The following is a 21,131-nucleotide window of genomic DNA, read 5'->3' on the forward strand; positions in this document are numbered from 1 at the left end:
GGGTCCGCGGCTGCCCCCAGTGCTCCCTTTTGACATTCTCGGCATCGACCCTGAACCAGTCTCGCCAGAACTGTCCTCTGTCCCGGAGACGCAGAGGCTGAATAATCGCGCAGCTCTCCAAAAGCCCGGCAGTTCTTAGCTCGACCTTTCGCAGGCGCCATTAACACATGCGCTGAAGTCAATGCCATGGTCTGCCTGCTAGGATCCACCCAGCCACTGCTTAAATCTGCCTTGCCCGCCATGCAATCCCTGTTAACGAGAGAGGCCGCTGGATCCCAGATCCCCTGCAGCAGCCCTTTGTTATTCTTCTTCTTTTTTTAAACAAACTTTACTGCCCCAAAAAAGATAAAGATATTTCCCTGAATGGTGGCAGAACTGGCTGCTAGATCCATGGGGCTCAACAGGGGAAGGAGGGAACTGGACCACCAGTTATCCTAAACCCCCAGCATATTCAGGTACGAGCCATAGTCAAGGGTTACCAAGCCCCTGCTCTCCCACTTCAGCCAGGGGGAATGGCCCCACCAGGTACATAACAACCCCCTAAGGGGACTCTTCAAAACATCTTTCTTCTATTTTCCTTTTTGTTTTGTTTTTTTACAATATACTCCAGCCTATAGGCTTTACACCTTTACCATCTGCTGGAGACAGAGAAATACTGAGGGACTGCTGGTGGCAGACTAAATTAAGTAGCAGTGTCAGTAAAACTTTTTCTTCTCTGTCTCCATCTGCTGGCAGGCAGACAAAACCCAGGAATGTGGACTGATCTGGGTATGAACAGGAAGAGAGCACTCCTCAGCTCTGCAACTGGTCATCCATTTCCTGGATTTCAACCATTTCTATATCAGATTCTGGAGAAAATAATTAGCATTTCCAGTGTTGTTTGTATTCTTGACATTCATATATGCTTCCTTCACCTCAAAACAAAGTCCCATGATGTATTGTGAGTATGACTGACATGACCTCCCTGGCACTACCCCTCCCCTCAAACACGAGCAACTTCTGCCCCTTGTCCTTCTTTCCTTCCCTTCCCCCCAAGCACCTTGGGGATCTCTGCTAAATCAATAGGATGGCCCTGGGCCCTGCTGCTATCAACTTTCAGCACCAGCACTTCTTCCGTGATCCTAGAAAATGCGTGTAGGAAGGAGTGCTGCTACCATGCTTGGACAGCACCAGGGCCTAGAGCTACCAAGCTGTTTTGGAAGAGAGAGAAGAAACAGGATTGAAGAGAGAGCGAGTTTGAAGCACGGAAGCCAAGGAGGAGCTGGGTAGGGGCACCAGCGACAAATTTAGAAGGCAGCAAAATTCCTTGCACCAGTCCTGATTCTTCTCAGTGATGTCAGTTTGTGGTTCTTGGAAATTTAAGATGGCCATTTTCCTGTCCATATATTTTTCTTTGTTGTCATTAAGGAGACAATTTTCAAACTTGTGGGCAGGCGGAGAGTTCATAGGTATTTACCTGTAGATGTCGTACCAGTTGTCAAAGGAAAATTGAGTATGCTCTTTCCCTTTGAAAATTGTCTCAGGAAAAAAGTATCCAGAGAGATTTTCACCTGCTTATTCTGCAGATGATTTTTCCAGCCAAAAGAGCACGCTTAGTTCTGAAAATACAAATCTATGCGCGCTGATGCCTCTCTTTTAACCCCAGAAACACCTCCACAAACACATGGATAAAAGTACACGAGCTGCAGAAGTGCATCTACTTAAACCCGCAGACGGGCTGGGCAATTCTGTAACAGCCCTTTTACCTGGCTAAATAGCTTTGAAAAAAACAAAGGGCTGCTGCAGGGGATCTGGGCTCCGGCGGCCTCTCCCGTTTACAGGGATTGCATGGCGGGCAAGGCGGATTCAAGCAGTGGGGATCCTAGCAGGCTTTCCTCCGATAAAACAATGTTTGGCCTTTAACAAAATCACCCCCTGTAGCAGCGATGAAGACACACATCAGACAGCTTTCATGGCAGGCAGGAAAAGGGACTTGAGCACACCTCAGCGCCCTCTTTTATTGTACATTCATACAAAGGCAGATGATGTGTCATTACATGATTGGCTACTTTCCCCATAGCAACAGACGAGTCTCTACACTATTGGCTTGGCTCAGGGGGTGTGCACGGATCATTTCATTGGCTGCTGAATTCTATACCTCCTGTCTTTGTCCTGCCTCTGACTAGGGAAAACCCAGCCCTTCTTTCAGGCTATCAGGGTTAATTATAAGCCAGAGAAATACATGAAGTCAGGTATCCTCTCCTAGGCAGAGAGGCTTAAGCACAAGTGATGCTTTTATTCAGGCAAAGGTCAGGGAGAAGGGAAGTTAGTGTTTAACCCTGATGAAATGGCTTGCTGGCAAAGCTTATAATTCCCACACCCCCCATCACCACCTTTTTTGCAGGTGGACATACTCTTGTGTGTCATGTTTGATTGTAAGTTTGCCTGGGCTGAGCAGAGAGCATTCCTGGGAGAGGAACGGGGGAGGGTTTTAGACTTATGTATATAGGTTTGGATTTTAAAAGGTTTCGGCCTGATTTTCAAAGTCCACTTACACGTGTAAATGCACTTTATCCGTGTAAGTGGGCTTTTGAAAATTGCTACAATATATGCCATTGAATTGTCCAAAGGTTTTACCTGCATTAAGTGTACTTAAAACAGGCAAATAGCTTTTGAAAATTGCTAAGATTGTATTTTGCACTTACATGCATAGCTCCTTTGAAAATTCACCTGTTTAATTTTCACAGAATATTTGTGTGGACATTTTAGCAGGTGTAATTTGGGCAGGTAGATTTGGTGGGATAATTTTCAAAGTAGACTTAACGCGAGGAAGTCCACTTTGAATATTGGTGTAAGGTAGATGCATTTTTGCCAAAATTCTTATTCGGGCTGAAACAACACACAAATGTCAGCCATTGCAACCTGGCACACTGAGAATCTAATTCTTGCACAATTATACCAAAGACAAGTTTAAAAAAAAAGCATAAGATCAAGAAGCCATTAAAATTACATAAAATATTGCATTAGGATTCTGAGCTTTCTTTAAATAATTTTTTCCTCTTTATAATACCAGCCCTGACTGTTCCTTTAAGCAACTGGCATCTTAACAGGGGCAGCTCCAGAGGGTGGTAGGGGACCAGGGGCCAGGCCACTCCACCCCCACCATGTCTGACTGGACCACTTTCATTGGTTGTGGAGAAAAGCACTTGGTAGTTGCCCGCCCTGAAAATCACTATTATGCAGCACTAACTTAGTCCCTACATACACACACATTTCTGGAACTGCCACTGGCTAGGCAGAAATTCTGCCTTAATGTGACTCTCTCACCGAATGCCTCCGTAAATTAAAGAACTAGCATGAGCCTGTATTGCCTTGAAAAACTGCTTATCTATGTATAATTTGCTGGAAGGCAGACTATTACTACTGCTAGTTTGGGTTTTATTGAATTCTTTCCATCCCGATTAGACCAAAATGTAGAGCCATAAAACAGACACTAATGTGGGCATGTTATATTGTTTGCGATGCTCATGGCAGGACTTAAATGGTCATAAATAAGATTAGGTTTAAGATTCATTATTGCATGGGGGAAACAAATCCCAGCAAACAGACTTTATTAACACTAGGAAAGAGTATAGCTTTGTTTTTAATGGGGGAAGAATAAGAAATTGTACAGCTGCCAAGCTGCAAAAAAAATGAACACAGTGGCTTGACTCCTGTTTCAAGGCGCTTCAGTTTATGGGAAGGCAGTGTACTTAACAGATTTCTTCTAATGTTGTTTATAGGAGCCAGCTTTTCAGAATGACTGGGGTGCTTAAGTCAACACAGATTACCCCTTTCTGGTCACAGTGAAGGAATTTCCTCAATAGTGGGGGTACTCAAGCACCCACAAAGCTGGCACCCATGATGCTGTTGCCTGCATGAGTAAATAATAGCAATGAATGATCTTCTTGCATGCATAGTTTATCCTGTTTGGCTATGCATCATTGCTTTTCCTAATTTGTTGGCTGCCTAATATTTGCTGGTGATTCTCTGTCCAGATGCTAGCCAGATCTGACCCTGATTAGCTAAGTATTCACAGGGAGCATGATGTGACTACTGAAGTAACAGGCCTTGGTAACTGTATTATAAATCAGCAGACTGGATCCAAAGTATTTTATTTTCTCTGAAGACTCTTAGGTGTACTTAAGTCCTTCCTTTCATATAACTAGATTGTGCATTTAGCACAGAGCACCATAGTAGGGGTCGTAGTTTCATCATTTGGCTGGCAGAGTAATGATTATAGTACAGAGCTGTGAACACTGAAGTCTTAACTTTAAACTCTCCTCCTGCACTGTGTGACGTGACTAACATCCCGCTATTCAGACTTAGAGGCCTATGTACTAAAATGTGTTAGGGTTAATGCTCATGCACATTGAGAGTGATTTTATAACAGCTCACATAGGGCTGAAATTCACATACACAAAGTGCACATAGACTTTGGCCCTGATTTTCAAAGCAGACTTATGCATACCTTAGCATGGCAAAGGCGTGCACATTTACCCCTGCTAACCAGCAGGTCTAAATGTCCATGCAAATATTTACACACATACTTTCAAAAACCACAAGTACACATAAATGATTTTCCTTCTCCTGGGAACACTTTGCAGCGTGCATAAAAGCTTGCATGAAATTGCTTCTGTGGGTACTTTTACGCGCACAACTCCCAAGTAGTTTTCTGAAAACCCATTTATGCACGTGAATGCTTTTGAAAACTACTCCCATCATGCATTATTGGCATGTGCCTTAGCATGCAGCAACATAGCACACATATAGATGAGCATATTAAAATCAAAATGTGTTCTAATAGGCTCATTAGGTATTAACACTGGCTACACATGCTGCTTAAATGTAATGACTGGTTAATGAGGAAATGCCTTTCTTACAATTTCTGTACCTGGACTAGCAGAGAGTGAAAGCTGTTCACTGTGGGATCATGCTTCAGAAAGCACTGGATGTATAATTCTACTATTGGCTAGCATTTTTCCCTAAAATGTCCTGGTTTGATATATTTTTTACTGCAGTTTTTTGTTGTTTTTTTTTGAAGCATCATAATATATGAACTGGATCAGACTCCATTTTTGCTGTTTCCTGAAACTGAATAGACAAGGAGACTAGGAACCCCAGCTCTGAAATGTCAGTGTGGCTGTAGACCTGATCTGAAGAAATCCCAGTCTGAGAAATTTGAATAAACAAATTCCAAAGTTTCTATAAAAATGTTTCATGGTTTCCTGGAGGCCTTATATGTTTATAACTTATGTATTACTAGTCCTAGAGTAGGCTTCCATGATTTTCAACAAAGCCCTAAGCTAAATTTTAGTTGATGATGGAGAAATGTTTATTTAATGATCCCTGTTTGCTGTAAGTATGTTTAATAAGTTTGGATGCTTCTCTTTCAGCCGCATTCGCCTTCATAGTGTTAAAAGAGGATACAGCTCACACAGAACCAGTTATCCAAGAACAACTCAAATCAATAGTTGCTTCCAAGATAGCAAAATACGCTGTGCCTGATCACGTTTTGGTAAGTCTTTTTTGTACCAAGGATTCTGATTTAAAACCGTCTAAATACCTCTTTAAAATAGGTACTAAGACACCCTGACATACTTGAGCAGACTAGACTTGAGAGGGATAATCACCTTGAAGTTCACAAAGCACCTGATTCACTAAACTTTTTTTTCCCATAGAGACAGAATGGGAAAGAAAGAATTAATGAATCAGGTCCTAAGGCCTCCCACAGGAGACATTGTTGCTAATCTAGGAACTGATACAACAGTAGCAAAATTGTGATAATCTGATCCTTTAAGAACATGAGAAATTGCCATACTGGGTCAGACCGAGAATCCATCAAGCCCAGCATCCTGTTTCCAACAGTGGCCAATCCAGATTACAAGTACCTGGCAAGTACCCAAACATTAAATAGATCTCATACTACTAAAGCCAGTAATAAGCTGTGGCTATTCCCTAAATCATCTAAGGGGGTCATTTTTCAAAATGCGGTAAGGCGTTTTCGCATGCATTAACGGCTTATCGCATGCGAAAACGTGTTTACCGCATGCGATCGCACCATATCGTATGGTGCGATGCAAATTCCAAAAATGGGAGGAGAGTGGGCTAGCCTCTCTGCAAAGAGCTATCGCACAGCCATAACGCAGATTTTAACTACACCTCTTTGAAATGCGTTAGCAGCCGTGACCATGCGGTAAGGTTTTATCACCATTTGTGATGTGTCCCGTAAGGCTTATTTCAGATGATTTGAAGGCTCCGGGGGAGAGAGAGAGAGAGAGAGAGAGACTTGCTATAGTGTCTCTTCCCTAGACAGCTATTTGTATCCCTATGAGAGGCTCACCTAGTAACGCGAGGTGGGGATTAGGTATGAGTGTAGGGGGTTGGGGGCCCCTTTCACATTCAACGTGAGACGTACGAACAGAACAGTGGTCTCTTGTGAAGATTTGATGGCCTTCGGAGTGAGGAAACTCACTCCAAGATGAGATTTGAGCAATGTTCTCTCAAACTAGCTTGTTGTTGCCCAGGTAGAGTGTCCATCAAGCTAGTTTGAGAGAACATTGCCCAAATCTCATCTTGGAGTGAGTTTCCTCACTCCGAAGGCCATCAAATCTTCACACGAGACCACTGTTCTGTTCGTACGTCTCACGTTGAATGTGAAAGTGGCCCCCAACCCCCTACACTCATACCTAATCCCCACCTCGAGTTACTAGGTGAGCCTCTCATAGGGATACAAATAGCTGTCTAGGGAAGAGACACTATAGCAAGTATCTCTCTCTCTCTCTCTCTCTCTCTCTCTCTCTCTCTCTCTCTCTCTCTCTCTCTCTCATTGAAAAACTGGTCCCCCAGTGGTTGAATGCAGGAAATACATCAGGTTTGGCACTTATCGCAGAATCTGAAATGGTATCGCAATGTGCACTAACATAGCTCTTTGCACAGGTAATTATCGCAAATTGTGATAAATACTATATTAGCATAAAACACGCCCCTTTTGCTATCGCATGCGGTACTTACTGCATTTTGATAAATCCAGGCCTTAATTTGTTAACTAAGGGGGTTATTTTCTAAAGCTATTGCACGCATGCGAGAGCTAGCTCGGGGCGGAGTTTGCCCCAGAAGAGGAGGAGTCAGGGTGGCACCGGGGTCGACTCTGCGAAGACTTCTCAGACAGCGAAAGGTACGCATCCTTTTCGCTGTCATTTTCACACCGAATAACTACACCTTTTATGGTGTAGTTATTTGGCTCGCTGCTGGCTATCGCAGGACCACCCCCCGCTTCGCCCTCCCCTCGCCCCCCCCCCCCCCCCCCGTTACCACGGGATTCAGAGAGCCCGGCGGTATTAGTGAATCCAGGCCTAAGTTTCTCCGTTACAATGTAATAATTAATAATAATGGCACCGTTGTCATATTATACCATGTGTTGTTTCTGTAAACTGATGTGATATGCCAAATTGAATGTCGGTATAAGAAAGACAAATAAATAAAAACTAATAGCAGTTTATGGACCTCTCCTCCAGGAACTTATCCAAACCTACACTAACTGCCTTAACCACATCCTCTGGCAATGAATTCCAGAGTTTATTTGTGTGTTGAAGGAAAAAGAATTTCCTCTGATATGTTATAAAAGTGCTACTTGCTAACTGCATGGAATATGTAGCAGCGATGAAGACACACATCAGGCAGCTTTCATGGCAGGCAGGCAAAAGGGACTTGAGCACACCTCAGCGCCCTCTTTTATTGTACATTCATACAAAGGCAGATGATGTGTCATTACATGATTGGCTACTTTCCCCATAGCAACAGACGAGTCTCTACACTATTGGCTTGGCTCAGGGGGTGTGCACAGATCATTTCATTGGCTGCTGAATTCTATACCTCCTGTCTTTGTCCTGCCTCTGACTAGGGAAAACCCAGCCCTTCTTTCAGGCTATCAGGATTAATTATAATTAATTATAATTAATTAATTATATTATATTATAATTAATTATATTATATTATATTATTATTAATTAATATAATATAATAATTAATATAATATAATATTAATTATATTATATTATAATTAATTAATTATATTATATTAATTATAATTAATTACAATTAATTAATTATAATTATAACAAAAATCAGGACACACCCTGGACTTAATATTCATAAACAACAAAATATCTGCAACTGAACCACCATCTACAACCCCCACCCCATGGTCTGACCACAGCCTCATCCAAGCCAAGCTTCAACTCCAATCAAACCCACTACAAACAAACAACCGAATCATCAAATTCACCAAACCATGCTCCAGTGAAGACATCGCCAAACTGTTACCTGAGGCACTAAAAACAATCAACTTAAATGACGCCAACACAGCCACAAACTCCTGGATATCTATCAACGCAGACATAGCTAATACATTATGCCCCATGATAAAAAAGGAAATAAAACAATCCACAAAGCAAAGAGCACCATGGTACACCCCAGAACTGAAAACCTCAAAGCGAACACTGAGACAGACTGAGAAACAGTGGAGACGAACCCCCACCTCAAACCTGAAAGACAAATACAGAACACTACTACACAACTATACAACTGACCTTAACACAGCAAAGCGTAATTTCCACACATCAAGAATTCACGATTACCAATTTAACCCAAGGACTCTCTTCGCCTATGTCAAGGACCTTACCAACCCCATCCAAAATGACAATACGCCAAACTCCAGCAACATCTCCAGTGAAAAACTAGCACAATTCTTCAAGGATAAAGTCAACAACATCATTGCCAAGATTCCCCAAACCCACAATGACTTAATTGACACCCCCCCTCCTATCCACTCATGGTCACAATTCACTCCCGTTGCTACCACAGAAATTGAACCTATCATCAGAAAAACCAACCCTGCATCCCACCCCTTAGACCCCATCCCCATCAAAACCCTAAAACTCATCAGAGAGATTATTGTCAAACCAATAACCTACATCATCAACCTATCCCTAGAACAAGGAATCTTCCCAGAAAAACTCAAAAACACCATCATCAAAACAATCATCAAAAAGCCTCAACTCGACAAATCCGACCCAGCAAACTACAGACCAGTCTCCAACCTCCCATTCCTAGCAAAAATCATCGAAAAAACAGTCAACAATCAACTCACAGACCACCTTGAAACCTTTAATGTTCTTCAGCCTGCACAACATGGTTTCAGAAAACTCTTCAGCACTGAAACCCTCCTCCTCTCCCTCACCGATACCATCCTCAAAGGCCGCGACAAAGGCAAATCGTTCCTCCTGATACTTCTTGATATATCAGCCGCCTTCGACACCATCAATCACAGAACACTCCTCACCAGACTTAAAGAAATTGGTCTCCAAGACATCACAATCAAGTGGTTCAAATCCTACCTCTCAAACAGATCTTACATCGTCAAGATGAACTCATCTGAATCCTCACAAGTGCCCCTCACTCATGGAGTCCCACAAGGTTCTTCCCTATCATCAACCCTCTTCAACATATACCTCATCCCACTATGCAAATACCTATCAGAGGCAAACCTCACATACTTTGTCTATGCAGACATAAACAACTCCATTCAACTCACTATGGAAAAATGGAACAAACTCAGCTCAAACTTATCCCACTTACTATCTCAATTATCACTATGTCTCAACCAAGCCAAAACAGAAATCATTCACATCCACGATGACCATCCCTCCTATCCACTCATGTGCACCCCCTCTGACCACCCAGGAAACTCAATCAACCCGGGAGTGCCACAAATCTCACAAACCTCACTCACGCCGTCCACAAGAAACCTAGGCATAACAATTGACAGCCAACTCAACTTTAAACGACACATCTCCAATACAATCAAAGATGGATTCTTCAAACTGCAGACACTAAAAAAACTCAAACCCCTTCTCCAAGAGCACGATTTCCGAACAGTCCTCCAATCAATTATCTTGTCAAGACTCGACTACTGCAACTCCCTCCTCCTCGGACTACCAGAAATACACATCAAACCCCTCCAAGTTCCACAGAACGCTGCCGCCAGAATCATCTCTAACAACAAAAAATCCCCTCACATCACACCCGCGCTCAAAGAACTCCACTGGCTACCCATTACACAAAGAATCCAGTATAAAACCCTCACCCTCATGCACAAAAAAATAAACAACAACAAAATGGACTGGCTAAACAACGGAATACAACCTTACCCCACTCAAAGAACTCTCAGATCCACCAACACTGGACTCCTAGCCGTCCCCAATCTCAAAGCTGCACACCTCAACGTCACCCGCAAACGAGCCATAACAATAGCGGGCCCCACCTTATGGAACACCCTCCCCATCTGTCTCAGAAACGAACCTTCACTGCAAGTTTTCAAAAAACACCTCAAAACATGGCTATTTTTAAAAGCTTTCCCACCCGACACATAACCCGCCCAATCGCACCATCCACTCCATGCCCCCTCCACAAGCATCTCGCCCCACACCTTTCCCTCCCTACACAAGCATCTCACACCACCCTTTCCCTCCCTATCACTACCTTCCTCCCACACATCCCTTTCTCTCCCCTCCCCCCTCTACACTCCCTGCTCTCCTTACCATAATTTATCCTCATCAACAAGCCATTTATGTACATATGTTATATACTATAGTCTAATGTTCCATGTACTCCTGTTAGTTCTGTTACAACTTGTTATATTTATTACCATGTTATTATGTAAAATATTCTTGTTATATTTATTACCATGTTATAATGTAAAATATTCTTATATCTATTTAATACCATGTTATAATGTAAAATAGGGCTGTTATCACCCTATTCCTTTAGTTATCTGGAAACCGATGTGATATCTCGATCGAATGTCGGTATACAAAATAAATAAATAAATAAATAAATAAAATAAATAAGCTAGAGAAATACATGACAGTCAGGTATCCTTTCCCAGGCAGAGACTTAAGCACAAGTGATGCTTTTATTCAGGCAAAGGTCAGGGAGAAGGGAAGATAGTGTAAAACCCTGATGAAATGGCTTGCTGGCAAAGCTTATAATTCCCACATCTCACCCTTTCTGTTTTTGTTTAGGCAGCTCAATAAAGCTTTAGACCCTTACTGAAATCTGTTATGTCTTGGTATGGGCCGGAAATAGGAAAAGGGGGATATGGAGAGAAAAAAGCTGATTCGGCGTGGTGTGCCAGCTGCCGATGAGCTCCTGAATCTCTATATCACCCAGAGCTGGTGCAGCATGGTGTGCCAACACTGCAGGGCTCAGAATTCCCTATTAGGCATCTTACAAGACATCTTTGTATCCGGGCTGAGAGCAAGGTTTCAATATGGATATGAGGGTTGGGTATGCACTGAATACAGCATCACAGGCAAACAATTAAGACAATTATGATCATTATAATAGAAATCACCCTTTTGAGACCAGAAATATCAGGGAGCCAGGACCATAGCCAATCCCATGGAGAAGTTGGTATTCTGCCTGAAAGTGGTGCATCAGCATCCATGGTTTCTATCTGCTCTATGGTATGTGTGAGGTTTGCTTTATAGTCTGATATGTACACACAGCAATGAGATCCAATTAATGCACAAACACCACCCTTTAAAGCTAAAATGGTTTCTAAGGCATAGCGGTTCTGAATGCTACTTCTCTAATCTGAGAGACTTTTGTTGTAAGTAGTTTTAATGCATGAACTGTCTGATTAAATAGGGCAGTCGTCCAGTTAGCTAGGATGTGTAAGTCTCTGTAATTCATATCTGTCCCCATTGGGGGAAACAGGCTTCTAGCTATCTGAGTTTCTGTATACTTTTCTATGGGATTATTTATCGCCTCCCCTTTGTTACGGAGCCTTGCTTTGGGTAAATTTTTGACTGCATAGTATGAGGGGAGGATGTAGCCTAGAGTGCATCTGCCTCTCCATCTGGGGGTAATGTGCATATATGCTCTACTCCCACATAACATCCATATGTTTCCTAACAGATTAGTGGACATGTCATTGGTTATCATTTGGGCTATATAACTACAAAGGGTAAATCCCTCATCCTCTCTATACTTTCTGTACCTGCTTGGGTCTCCCACTGCACATCCTGAAATCTGCCAATTGCATACATATGTGGTATACTTATGTAAGTGTTCAGTGATTAATACAAAAGTTCAGTTACAATATGGACATTTCCCACCTGAATCCCCTTCCCATCCCCTGTATCATAGTCCCAACAAAGAGTGGCAGTCTCTTGAATACGGCTACCAATGTGTAGTATGGTATTATTAACTGGAGAGTTAATGAAAACACCTCTCTGTAAAGGATAATTAGTCCATACTGTAAGGTTAAATGGTACAGCATGCATCAGTAGTTCTCCGCAGGCTTGGGTTGGCATGTGTGTGCAGATCTAACAGTCTGTTCGATTCAACAGGTGTGAAAAGTTCTGTGCATCGAGGATGTACATGTTGTTCTGTCAGAGTCCTTGTTCTGAATTCGCCATAGCTGGAGAAATAAGGCAAAAGATGAGGGTGCAGAACACAATTGTTAATGAGTTGGCATTCAGGCAAGAAAAGGCGGCTAATAAGTTCTCTGGAGTTTTCTCAAGGCCTTGCTGTTCTAAGAGTTGTGCAGATTGGTTGGATAGGGCCTTGATCTGTCCCCAGGTCATGTGGTGCTGCTTTTTGCAAGGAGTCCAGTCTCTGTCCTTCTGAGGGCTGTGGAGGCTCAGGGAGAAGTTTGGGATCGGGTCCTGTAGACCTAGACACCTTTCCATCTTTTCACGGCTTGATATCTGTGGAAGCAAGCAGAGAAACATATCCTCGTTCCCCATTTTAAGGGAACGGGACCGTACCAGACATTAAATATTCTATACAAAACTGATGGCTGTGGGTGACTAACCCTAGTCCCATAATGATTACTCGTGGCTGTGTTCTTATGTGAACCTGATATATTTAGATGATTTAAAGTAAACAATACTTTGTTCTTGTTCAGCCAGTCCTTCTTAGGGGAAAATCCAGGGGCATTCCCTCCTTTTTGTTTTTGTCAAGAGCTCTCTTAAGGGTATGATTGGCTCTCCACAATGGCTTGCCCTGTGGTGTTGTAGGGGATGCCAAATAAGTATTTAATGTTCAATTATTGACAAAATTCATGTAAAGGAATGGCTGCAGTAAGCAGAGCCATTTTTAGTTTTCAGAACAGAGGGTAACCCCATTATCAAGAAAGTTTTTATGCAGTGATCAATTTTCATTCAGTAAAATAACATAAATGTAAATTAATCGTTTAAAGGAAAAGTCATTTGTAGTAAGCAGAATCACAAATGACAAGTATGTCAGACATTATATTAAACATATGTTACACAAGACTGACACATATTCATATTCATTCATCCTGCACATATTCATTTACACAAAACTGACACATATTCATCCATCCTGCAAATATTCATTCATAGTCTTCTTGACATCAAGACAGGCAACAGATAACACATACTTTAAGCTAAAAATCTTATCAAAAAGCTATCAAAAACAAAATTAGATCAAGGATCAAAAATCAAAAGTCAAAAGGTGTTAGAAAAATGTTAAAATAAACTGCAAAGTGTTCATCTTCACATCTCTCATGGCAGTGTCAATCTGGAAAATATTAAAAACTGGCATACAGCAAAAAATTACTAAGGTAAGGATTAAAGTGAAATTCTTACTTTTTTAACCTTGAAGAAATCAATTCTATTATTCAATTTAATAAAATCAATTTGGATTTGCAAGAAAAGGCTTGTGAGGGATTGCTTTAGATGTAGCAACCTCTATCAGTAAAAATTTTAAGGTTCAGAATTCTGTATAAATTTTGTGAAAAAGAAAATAAAACTGAAGTGTCCTTAATACATGAGGACCGCAGATCTGAAAAATAAAAACTAGTATACAACAGAATTATTAAAACAATAATATAATATAACTGGTAGAATAACATAGCGCCTCCTAGTGGAGACCGCATCATTACTTTATAGATTGCAACTATTGTTCCAGGTTGCAATCAATAATACTCTGAGCTTACTTTCAATGTGGAATATCAGAATAGAATTTCTTCTTATAATTATTAGAATAGGAAATTAAACACGCTGTTCGCTCAGCTCTGTCTGCTGCACGCTAAAGTTTGAAAGTATTAAAAGATTAACAGAAAGAGAGTGAGACGAGGAAGGGCTAGTACAGGAATGCTGAGTTATAACATATAGAAACTAGAGAGAGAAACTGCAGGACTAAGTCCAGTTTTTTTTTTTTCCTTTTCAAAAGTTCTCCCTCCCTCCCCCATGAGTGGCAAGCAAGAGTTAACAGAAAGACAGTAAAGGGGGGGAGGAGCAGTGTTTCTCAAAAGAAAAGAACTGCACCCAAGGAATAATCCTTCAGTCAATAGGAACTGAAAGATAGCATTGTTTAACAATCTAGATAACATCAACCAGAAACAATGGCTGGCGTGGACTTGCTGATTCCTTGCAGACAGATTCTATCTTTCTCCTGTAGGGAAAATTACAATAAGAATCTGTGCGCTGGCAATTCAAGCAATTGCTTATAAACTTAAATCTCAGAGAAATGGAGTCATTTTAAATGTGAGCCAAATTAATTTTGTAAAAGGGAAATTTTCACATGTAATTTATACAGTAATTGTTCAAATTTCAGTACAGTTTTAACATAAGGCTCTGCATACACTTTGTGGGGGAAAATACTCAAAGTATGCAGATTTTTTGTAACTGAATTCAAAGACTAAGAGAAACCATTTTTTCCAAATCTGTACTGTCTGCACAGTTACTTTGTCTAATCTGGTCTGCAATAGGTCATTGAAGTGTATAATTAAATCATTTTTTTCATAGTGATTTTTTCTTTGCTTGTAACGCAGGAGTCTAATTAAATCATTTTTTTCATATTGATATTTTCTTTGCTTGTAACACAGGAGTGCAGCTGCTTGGCCCAAGGTCTTATATGCTGATTTCTTTGAAGACCTGGGGGCATAGCCACTGCTCATGGCATTCCGGGCGGCACTCAACTCTATTGCTGCCACACCCAGCTCTTTAATCCCTTTTGTAATAGGAGAGGCTTGAATCCCTTTCAATAATTCCTCTCTTGTGAGATTTCCATGTTCTAGATGAAATCCCATGCTGACCGCGGCACATAAATTGTTACCGGGAGCAGTGGTTTGAGATGGTAATTTACCTGGACAAATTGATGATGCAGAATCAATGACTGTCTCAGGCAATGGCAAATGGGGGTACAGGGAGTTGGTGGTTGGTGGTTGGTGGGGGAAGGGCTTGCAGGCAAGATGGAGTGAGGCTAGTTTTTCTGACCTCAGTGTTTTCTATTTCCTGGGGCCTTTTCTCTGAGGTGGACGCAGAGGAAGCCACAGGAGCCATGTGAGTGTGTGTCCCCAGATGTTCTATTTCATTTTCTGTCCCCCTTTGTTCATGGTTCTTTTCTGTGATGGGGAAGGCTTGAAGTCCTTCCAACAATTCTTTTTCTGTAAGGCTTTCTTTTTGCTGTTTCTGCTGAAATTCAATGCTAATCACCCCACCCAGGCCAGGTTGTGGTTCAATTGTTCTCAAGGACTGCTTTTCTAAAGAGGTGTGAATGGGCTTGGGTGTGGGTATGGAGAGCTGATACAAAGAATTTGCTGTCTCTGAGGGAGACTGAGCATAAGATGGGGGAAGGGTATTCTGATTGAGTCTGCCTGCTTCTAAAAGCACATGGTTTGGAAATGCTGTCTTGAAACTTTTTTTTCCTATGTGTTCTATGGCCTCTGTACATTTTTGCCAGATTAATATTTGCTTTATGGGAGCTCTGGGAGCCATATGAAGACTATTGCCTATTAAAATCCAGTCCTGAATATTCAGAGTTCCCGCCTGTGAATACCAAGGGCAACGGCAAGCTATTTCACTTATTAATTTTTCTAAGTCCCCCAGGCTGACTTGTGCTTTTTCTTTTCTTCTGGTGATGAAATAATGATTATTGATTATTTTCTGCAGCTCCTTGGCATGTAGCCTTTGCTGTACAGATAAATCACTTCCCATGCTCACGAATGTGGGGAACAAACTTGCTAAAAAATACTTAAATATACTAAAAAGTACTTTAAATATACTTACGATTTGCAAATCTGTTGAACAGTGCGCACTTATGCTATGTCCAGCCAAATGAGCAGGGAGTTTATCATCACGTCGGGGTCACCAGATGTAGCAGCGATGAAGACACACATCAGGCAGCTTTCATGGCAGGCAGGCAAAAGGGACTTGAGCACACCTCAGCGCCCTCTTTTATTGTACATTCATACAAAGGCAGATGATGTGTCATTACATGATTGGCTACTTTCCCCATAGCAACAGACGAGTCTCTACACTATTGGCTTGGCTCAGGGGGTGTGCACGGATCATTTCATTGGCTGCTGAATTCTATACCTCCTGTCTTTGTCCTGCCTCTGACTAGGGAAAACCCAGCCCTTCTTTCAGGCTATCAGGATTAATTATAAGCTAGAGAAATACATGACAGTCAGGTATCCTTTCCCAGGCAGAGACTTAAGCACAAGTGATGCTTTTATTCAGGCAAAGGTCAGGGAGAAGGGAAGATAGTGTAAAACCCTGATGAAATGGCTTGCTGGCAAAGCTTATAATTCCCACAGAATAACTCCTAGTCCTTGTATTAATTGAAAGAGTAGATAATCGCTTTACATTTACATCAAGTCCTTTCATGATTTTATAGACTTCTATCATATCCCACTACAGACGTCTCTTATCCAAGCTGAATAGCTCTAACTTCTTTCGTCTTTCCTCATAGGGGAGCTGTTCCATCCCCTTTATCATTTTAGTCGCCTTTCTCTGTACCTTCTCCAATGCAACTATATCTTTTTTTAGATGCGGAAACCATAGTTGCACACAGTATTCAAAGTGTGGTCTCACCATGGAGCGATACAATAGCATTATGACATCCACTGTTTTATTCATCATTCCCTTCTTAATAATGCTTAATATTCTGTTTACGTTTTTGATCGCTGCGACACTGACCTGACGATTTTAATGTATTATCCACTATGACACCTAGATCTTTTTCCTGGGTGGTACTCTTAATATGGAACCCAAACTACAGTGTGGATTATTTTTCCCTATTTGCATCACCTTGCACTTGTCCACATTAAATTTCATCTGCCACTTGGACACCCAATCTTCCAGTCTCGCAAGCTCTTCCTGCAATCTATCACAATCGGCTTATGATTTAACTACTTTGAATAATTTTGTGTCATCTGCACATTTGATCACTGTCATACTCATTTCTAGATCATTTTAATATATTAAAAAGCACTGGTTCAAGTACAGTACCCTGTTTACCTTTTTTCACTGAGAAAACTGATCATTAAATTTAACTCTCTGTTTCCTGTCTTTTAAACAGTTTACAATCCACAAAAGGATATCACCTCCTATCCCATGACATTTTAGTTTTCTTAGAAGCCTCTCATGAGGGACTTTGTCAAATGCCTTCTGAAAATCCAAATATACTACATCTACTGGTTCACCTTTATCCACATGTTTATTAACCCCTTCAAAAAAAAGAAGCAGATTTGTTAGGCAAGACTTCCCTTGGGTAAATCCATGTTGACTGTGTTCCATTAAACCATGTCTTTCTATATGCTCTATGATTTTGATCTTTAGAATAGTTTCCACTATTTTTCCCGGCACCAAAGTCAGGCTCACTGGTCTATAGTTTCCCGGATTGCCTCTGGAGACCTTTTTAAATATTGGGGTTACATTAGCCACCCTCCAATCTTCAGGTACAATAGATGATTTTAATGATAGGTTACACATTTTAACTAATAGATCAGAAATTTCCTTTTTGAGTTCCTTCAGTACCCTAGGATGCATACTATCCGGTCCAGGTGATTTGCTACTAGGGATGTGCAATCAATTTTCCCGAATTAGACAATGTCAATAAAATTTCCTAATTTGGAATGGTTTGGGAGAACCGAAAAACAATTTAATTTTTCTGAAATTTTAGAAAAAGTTCATTTTTGAGTTAGCGTGCGCTAACTCTGCCAGGTTAGTGCACTCTAACCCAAAAATCAGGGCCCCCGAAAAAAAAAACCCCGAACCACGGGAAAAATGAAATTCCTGCAGGAGACCCGAAACGAAGCCCGATACAAAATTTTTACCCGAAGCACATCTCTATTTGCTACTCTTTAGTTTGTCAATCTAGCCTACTACATCTTCCAGTTTCACAGTGATTTGATTCAAGTTGTCTGACTCATCGCCCTTGAAAACCATCTTCGGAACTGGTATCTCCCCCACATCCTCATTAGTAAGCACGGAAGCAAAGAATTCATTTAGTCTTTCTGCAATGGCCTTATCTTCCCTAAGAACCCCTTTAACCCCTCGTCATCTAATGGTCCAACTGACTCCCTCACAGGTTTCTTGCTTTGGATATATTTTAAAAAGTTTTTATTATGAGTTTTTGCCTCTACGGCCAACTTCATTTCAAATTCTCTGTTCCCCTGTCTTATCAATGTTTATACTTAACTTGACAAGGCTTATGCTTTATCCTATTTTCTTCACATGGATCCTTCTTTGAATTTTTGAAGGATTTTTTTTTTGATAAAAAAACCTCTTTCATCTCACCTTTTAACCATGCAGGTAATCGTTTGCCTACCTTCCACCTTTCTTAATGCGTGGAATACATCTGGACTGCACTTCTAAAATGATATTTTTAAACAATGTCCCTGCCTGTTTTACACTCAACCTTTGTAGCTGCATCTTTCAGTTTATTTCTAACTATTTTCCTCATTTTATCAAAGTTTCCCATTTGAAAGTTTAGTGCTAGAGTTGTAGATTTACTTATCGTCCCCCTTCCACTGTTACCTCTTGCACCAAATCCTGCATTTCACTAAGAATTACATCTAAAATAGCTCCCTCTCTCATTGGTTCCTGAACCAATTGCTCCATGAAGCAGTCGTTTATTCCATCCAGGAACTTTATCTCTCTAGCATGTCCTGATGTTACATTTACCCAGTCAATATTGGGGTAAATGAAGTCTCTCATTGTTACTGTGCTGCCAAATTTGTTAGCTTCCCTGGTTTCTCTTAGAATTTATTTTATATCATAGATTGTTCTTGCAGTGTACCAGATAAAAAAGAAAAGATAACACATTAATTATCTTGTATTGCACCAATAATATATGACAGGCAAGGCCTACCATGGAATATCATTCTGCTTTGGGTACCTGGTGAGAAATTATTCTTCAAAGATAAAAATCTGGCCGATGCAATACTATGCGCTGGCCACAGTACACAACTCTAGATATGATTGGACGCACATTTTGGATGAATGTCCATAACCCCCAATGCAAAACAGGCATCCAAAATGCATGTCCATTCGAGCGCATGGGTAATAATGCTCATCACATGTAAATTCATTTTGATGAGGCTATTACCTATTTTAATCCGATGCAAAATAAAAAGTGCGCACAGTTTAAACCGCAAAAATAAATATAAATCTAGTAGGCATTAATTCTTGAGTAGCCCAAAAACATTACAGAAAAGCAGAAAATACTGCTTTTCTTTTCCTTTTTTTGGTTCCTCTGACTTAATATTGTCAGAGGAATTGAAATAGAATTTTAAAAAAAAGTGTGCCAGCGGTCAGGTTAGGAAAAGGAACACTCAAATAACGAGCATCCATTTTCCTATCATGTGGCTGGGCACAGGTTAGGGAAATGAACGCTCATAACATTGAGCGTCCGTTTTCCTAACCACCTGAAAGCTATCTTTCCTGGGCTCCCGCTGCCGAGGAGATACTAGGGGCGCATAATTTCCCCTAGCACCTCCTTTTTACCACGGCACCCGATTTAGGGGCCGATGCAATACAGTGCGCTGACACAAGCGCACTGTTTAACCCGCTGTTGGACACGAGTTAAATAAGCGCTAATCCACCCCCTAATGCAATAGGGGGATTAGCGCCTATTTAACTCGTGTCCAACACGGAGTGAATGAGATAGCGCTCATCACATGTGAATGAGGCTATTACTCTTTCACTCTGCATTCAAAAAAATAAATGTGCGTCTCAGTTGCACATTTATCGCTCAGATATTAATGCCTGCCTGGAGCAGGCGTTAATTGCTGAGCGCATGTAAAAGTAAAAAAACAAAACAAAACAAAAAAATACCTCGGCAGACCGCCAAGTTATGAAGACTTTATCGGCAGCCATTTTCACTACTGACAGATAGCCAGTTATGAAAACCGATGCTGAGTTTACCGTCGTTGGTCTTCATAACCGGCAGCCGCGGCAGGGTCGCATTAGCAAGGAGGCGCTAAGGTCGCACAAGCGACCATAGCACATCCTTCCTAGTGCGATCCCCTAATTTGGGTAATGCATGGCGCTCCCCTTGTAGGCGCCATGCGCACATTAGGAAAGCAGGCGCTGACTTTTCAGCACCCGCTTTCCGTGCTTTATATTGCATCGGCCACTTAAATATTAAATTGGGCAGCTGGGAGAGGTAGATTGGTGCGCGATAAGGGAGCGGGCGCTCAATCATGAGCACACGTTTAACGCTCGCCAATGTTGCATCAGCCTGATTGTTGGCTGATACTCGCTCTCTGTATTTATTTATTTTTATAGATTTAGATTTGCCTTTCAGTGCTCAGGCTTCACAAATTTATGGCCTTCCAAATCTCTTCTATAAAACTTTTAATCTGGACAAAAAAGGCCTCTACTTAAAGGGGTAGATTTTCAAAGTGGTACGGGCGTAAGATACACGCTTACCCCCCGAAAACCTACCCCAAACCCCCCCTGCGCGCGCTGAGCCTATTTTGCATAGGCTCGGCGGCGCGCACAAGCCCCGGGACGCGCGTAAGTCCTGGGGCTTGCATGGAAGGGCGTGTCAGGGGCGTGTCGGGGGCGTGCCGGGAGTGACGCGCCGTTTCAGGGGCATGTCGTGAGTGACGCGGCGTTTCGGGGGCGGCGCCACGGGCCTGGTTTCGGCCCGGGGGCGTTCCGGGGCCGTGGCCGCGGCCTCTGGACCAGCCCCCGGACCGGAACATGGAGCGCGGCAGCCGGTCCGGCGCGCGCAAAGTTAGGGGGGGGTTTAGATAGGGCCGGGGGGTGGGTTAGGTAGGGGAA

General features: G+C 41.8%; 1 protein-coding gene across 1 annotated transcript in view; it reads left to right on the forward strand.

Moving 5' to 3' along the window:
- The window catches only part of ACSS1 (acyl-CoA synthetase short chain family member 1), a 279,756-nt gene that overhangs the window by 242,410 nt on the left and 16,215 nt on the right, over positions 1–21,131 (forward strand). Inside the window, exon 13 of the mRNA XM_029594504.1 lies at positions 5,415–5,536. Coding sequence (XP_029450364.1) covers positions 5,415–5,536 — 122 coding nt within the window. The remainder of the gene's footprint in view (positions 1–5,414; positions 5,537–21,131) is intronic.

This window comes from Rhinatrema bivittatum, chromosome 3 (genome assembly GCF_901001135.1).
Source record: "Rhinatrema bivittatum chromosome 3, aRhiBiv1.1, whole genome shotgun sequence".
NCBI classification, from domain to species: Eukaryota; Metazoa; Chordata; class Amphibia; order Gymnophiona; family Rhinatrematidae; genus Rhinatrema; species Rhinatrema bivittatum.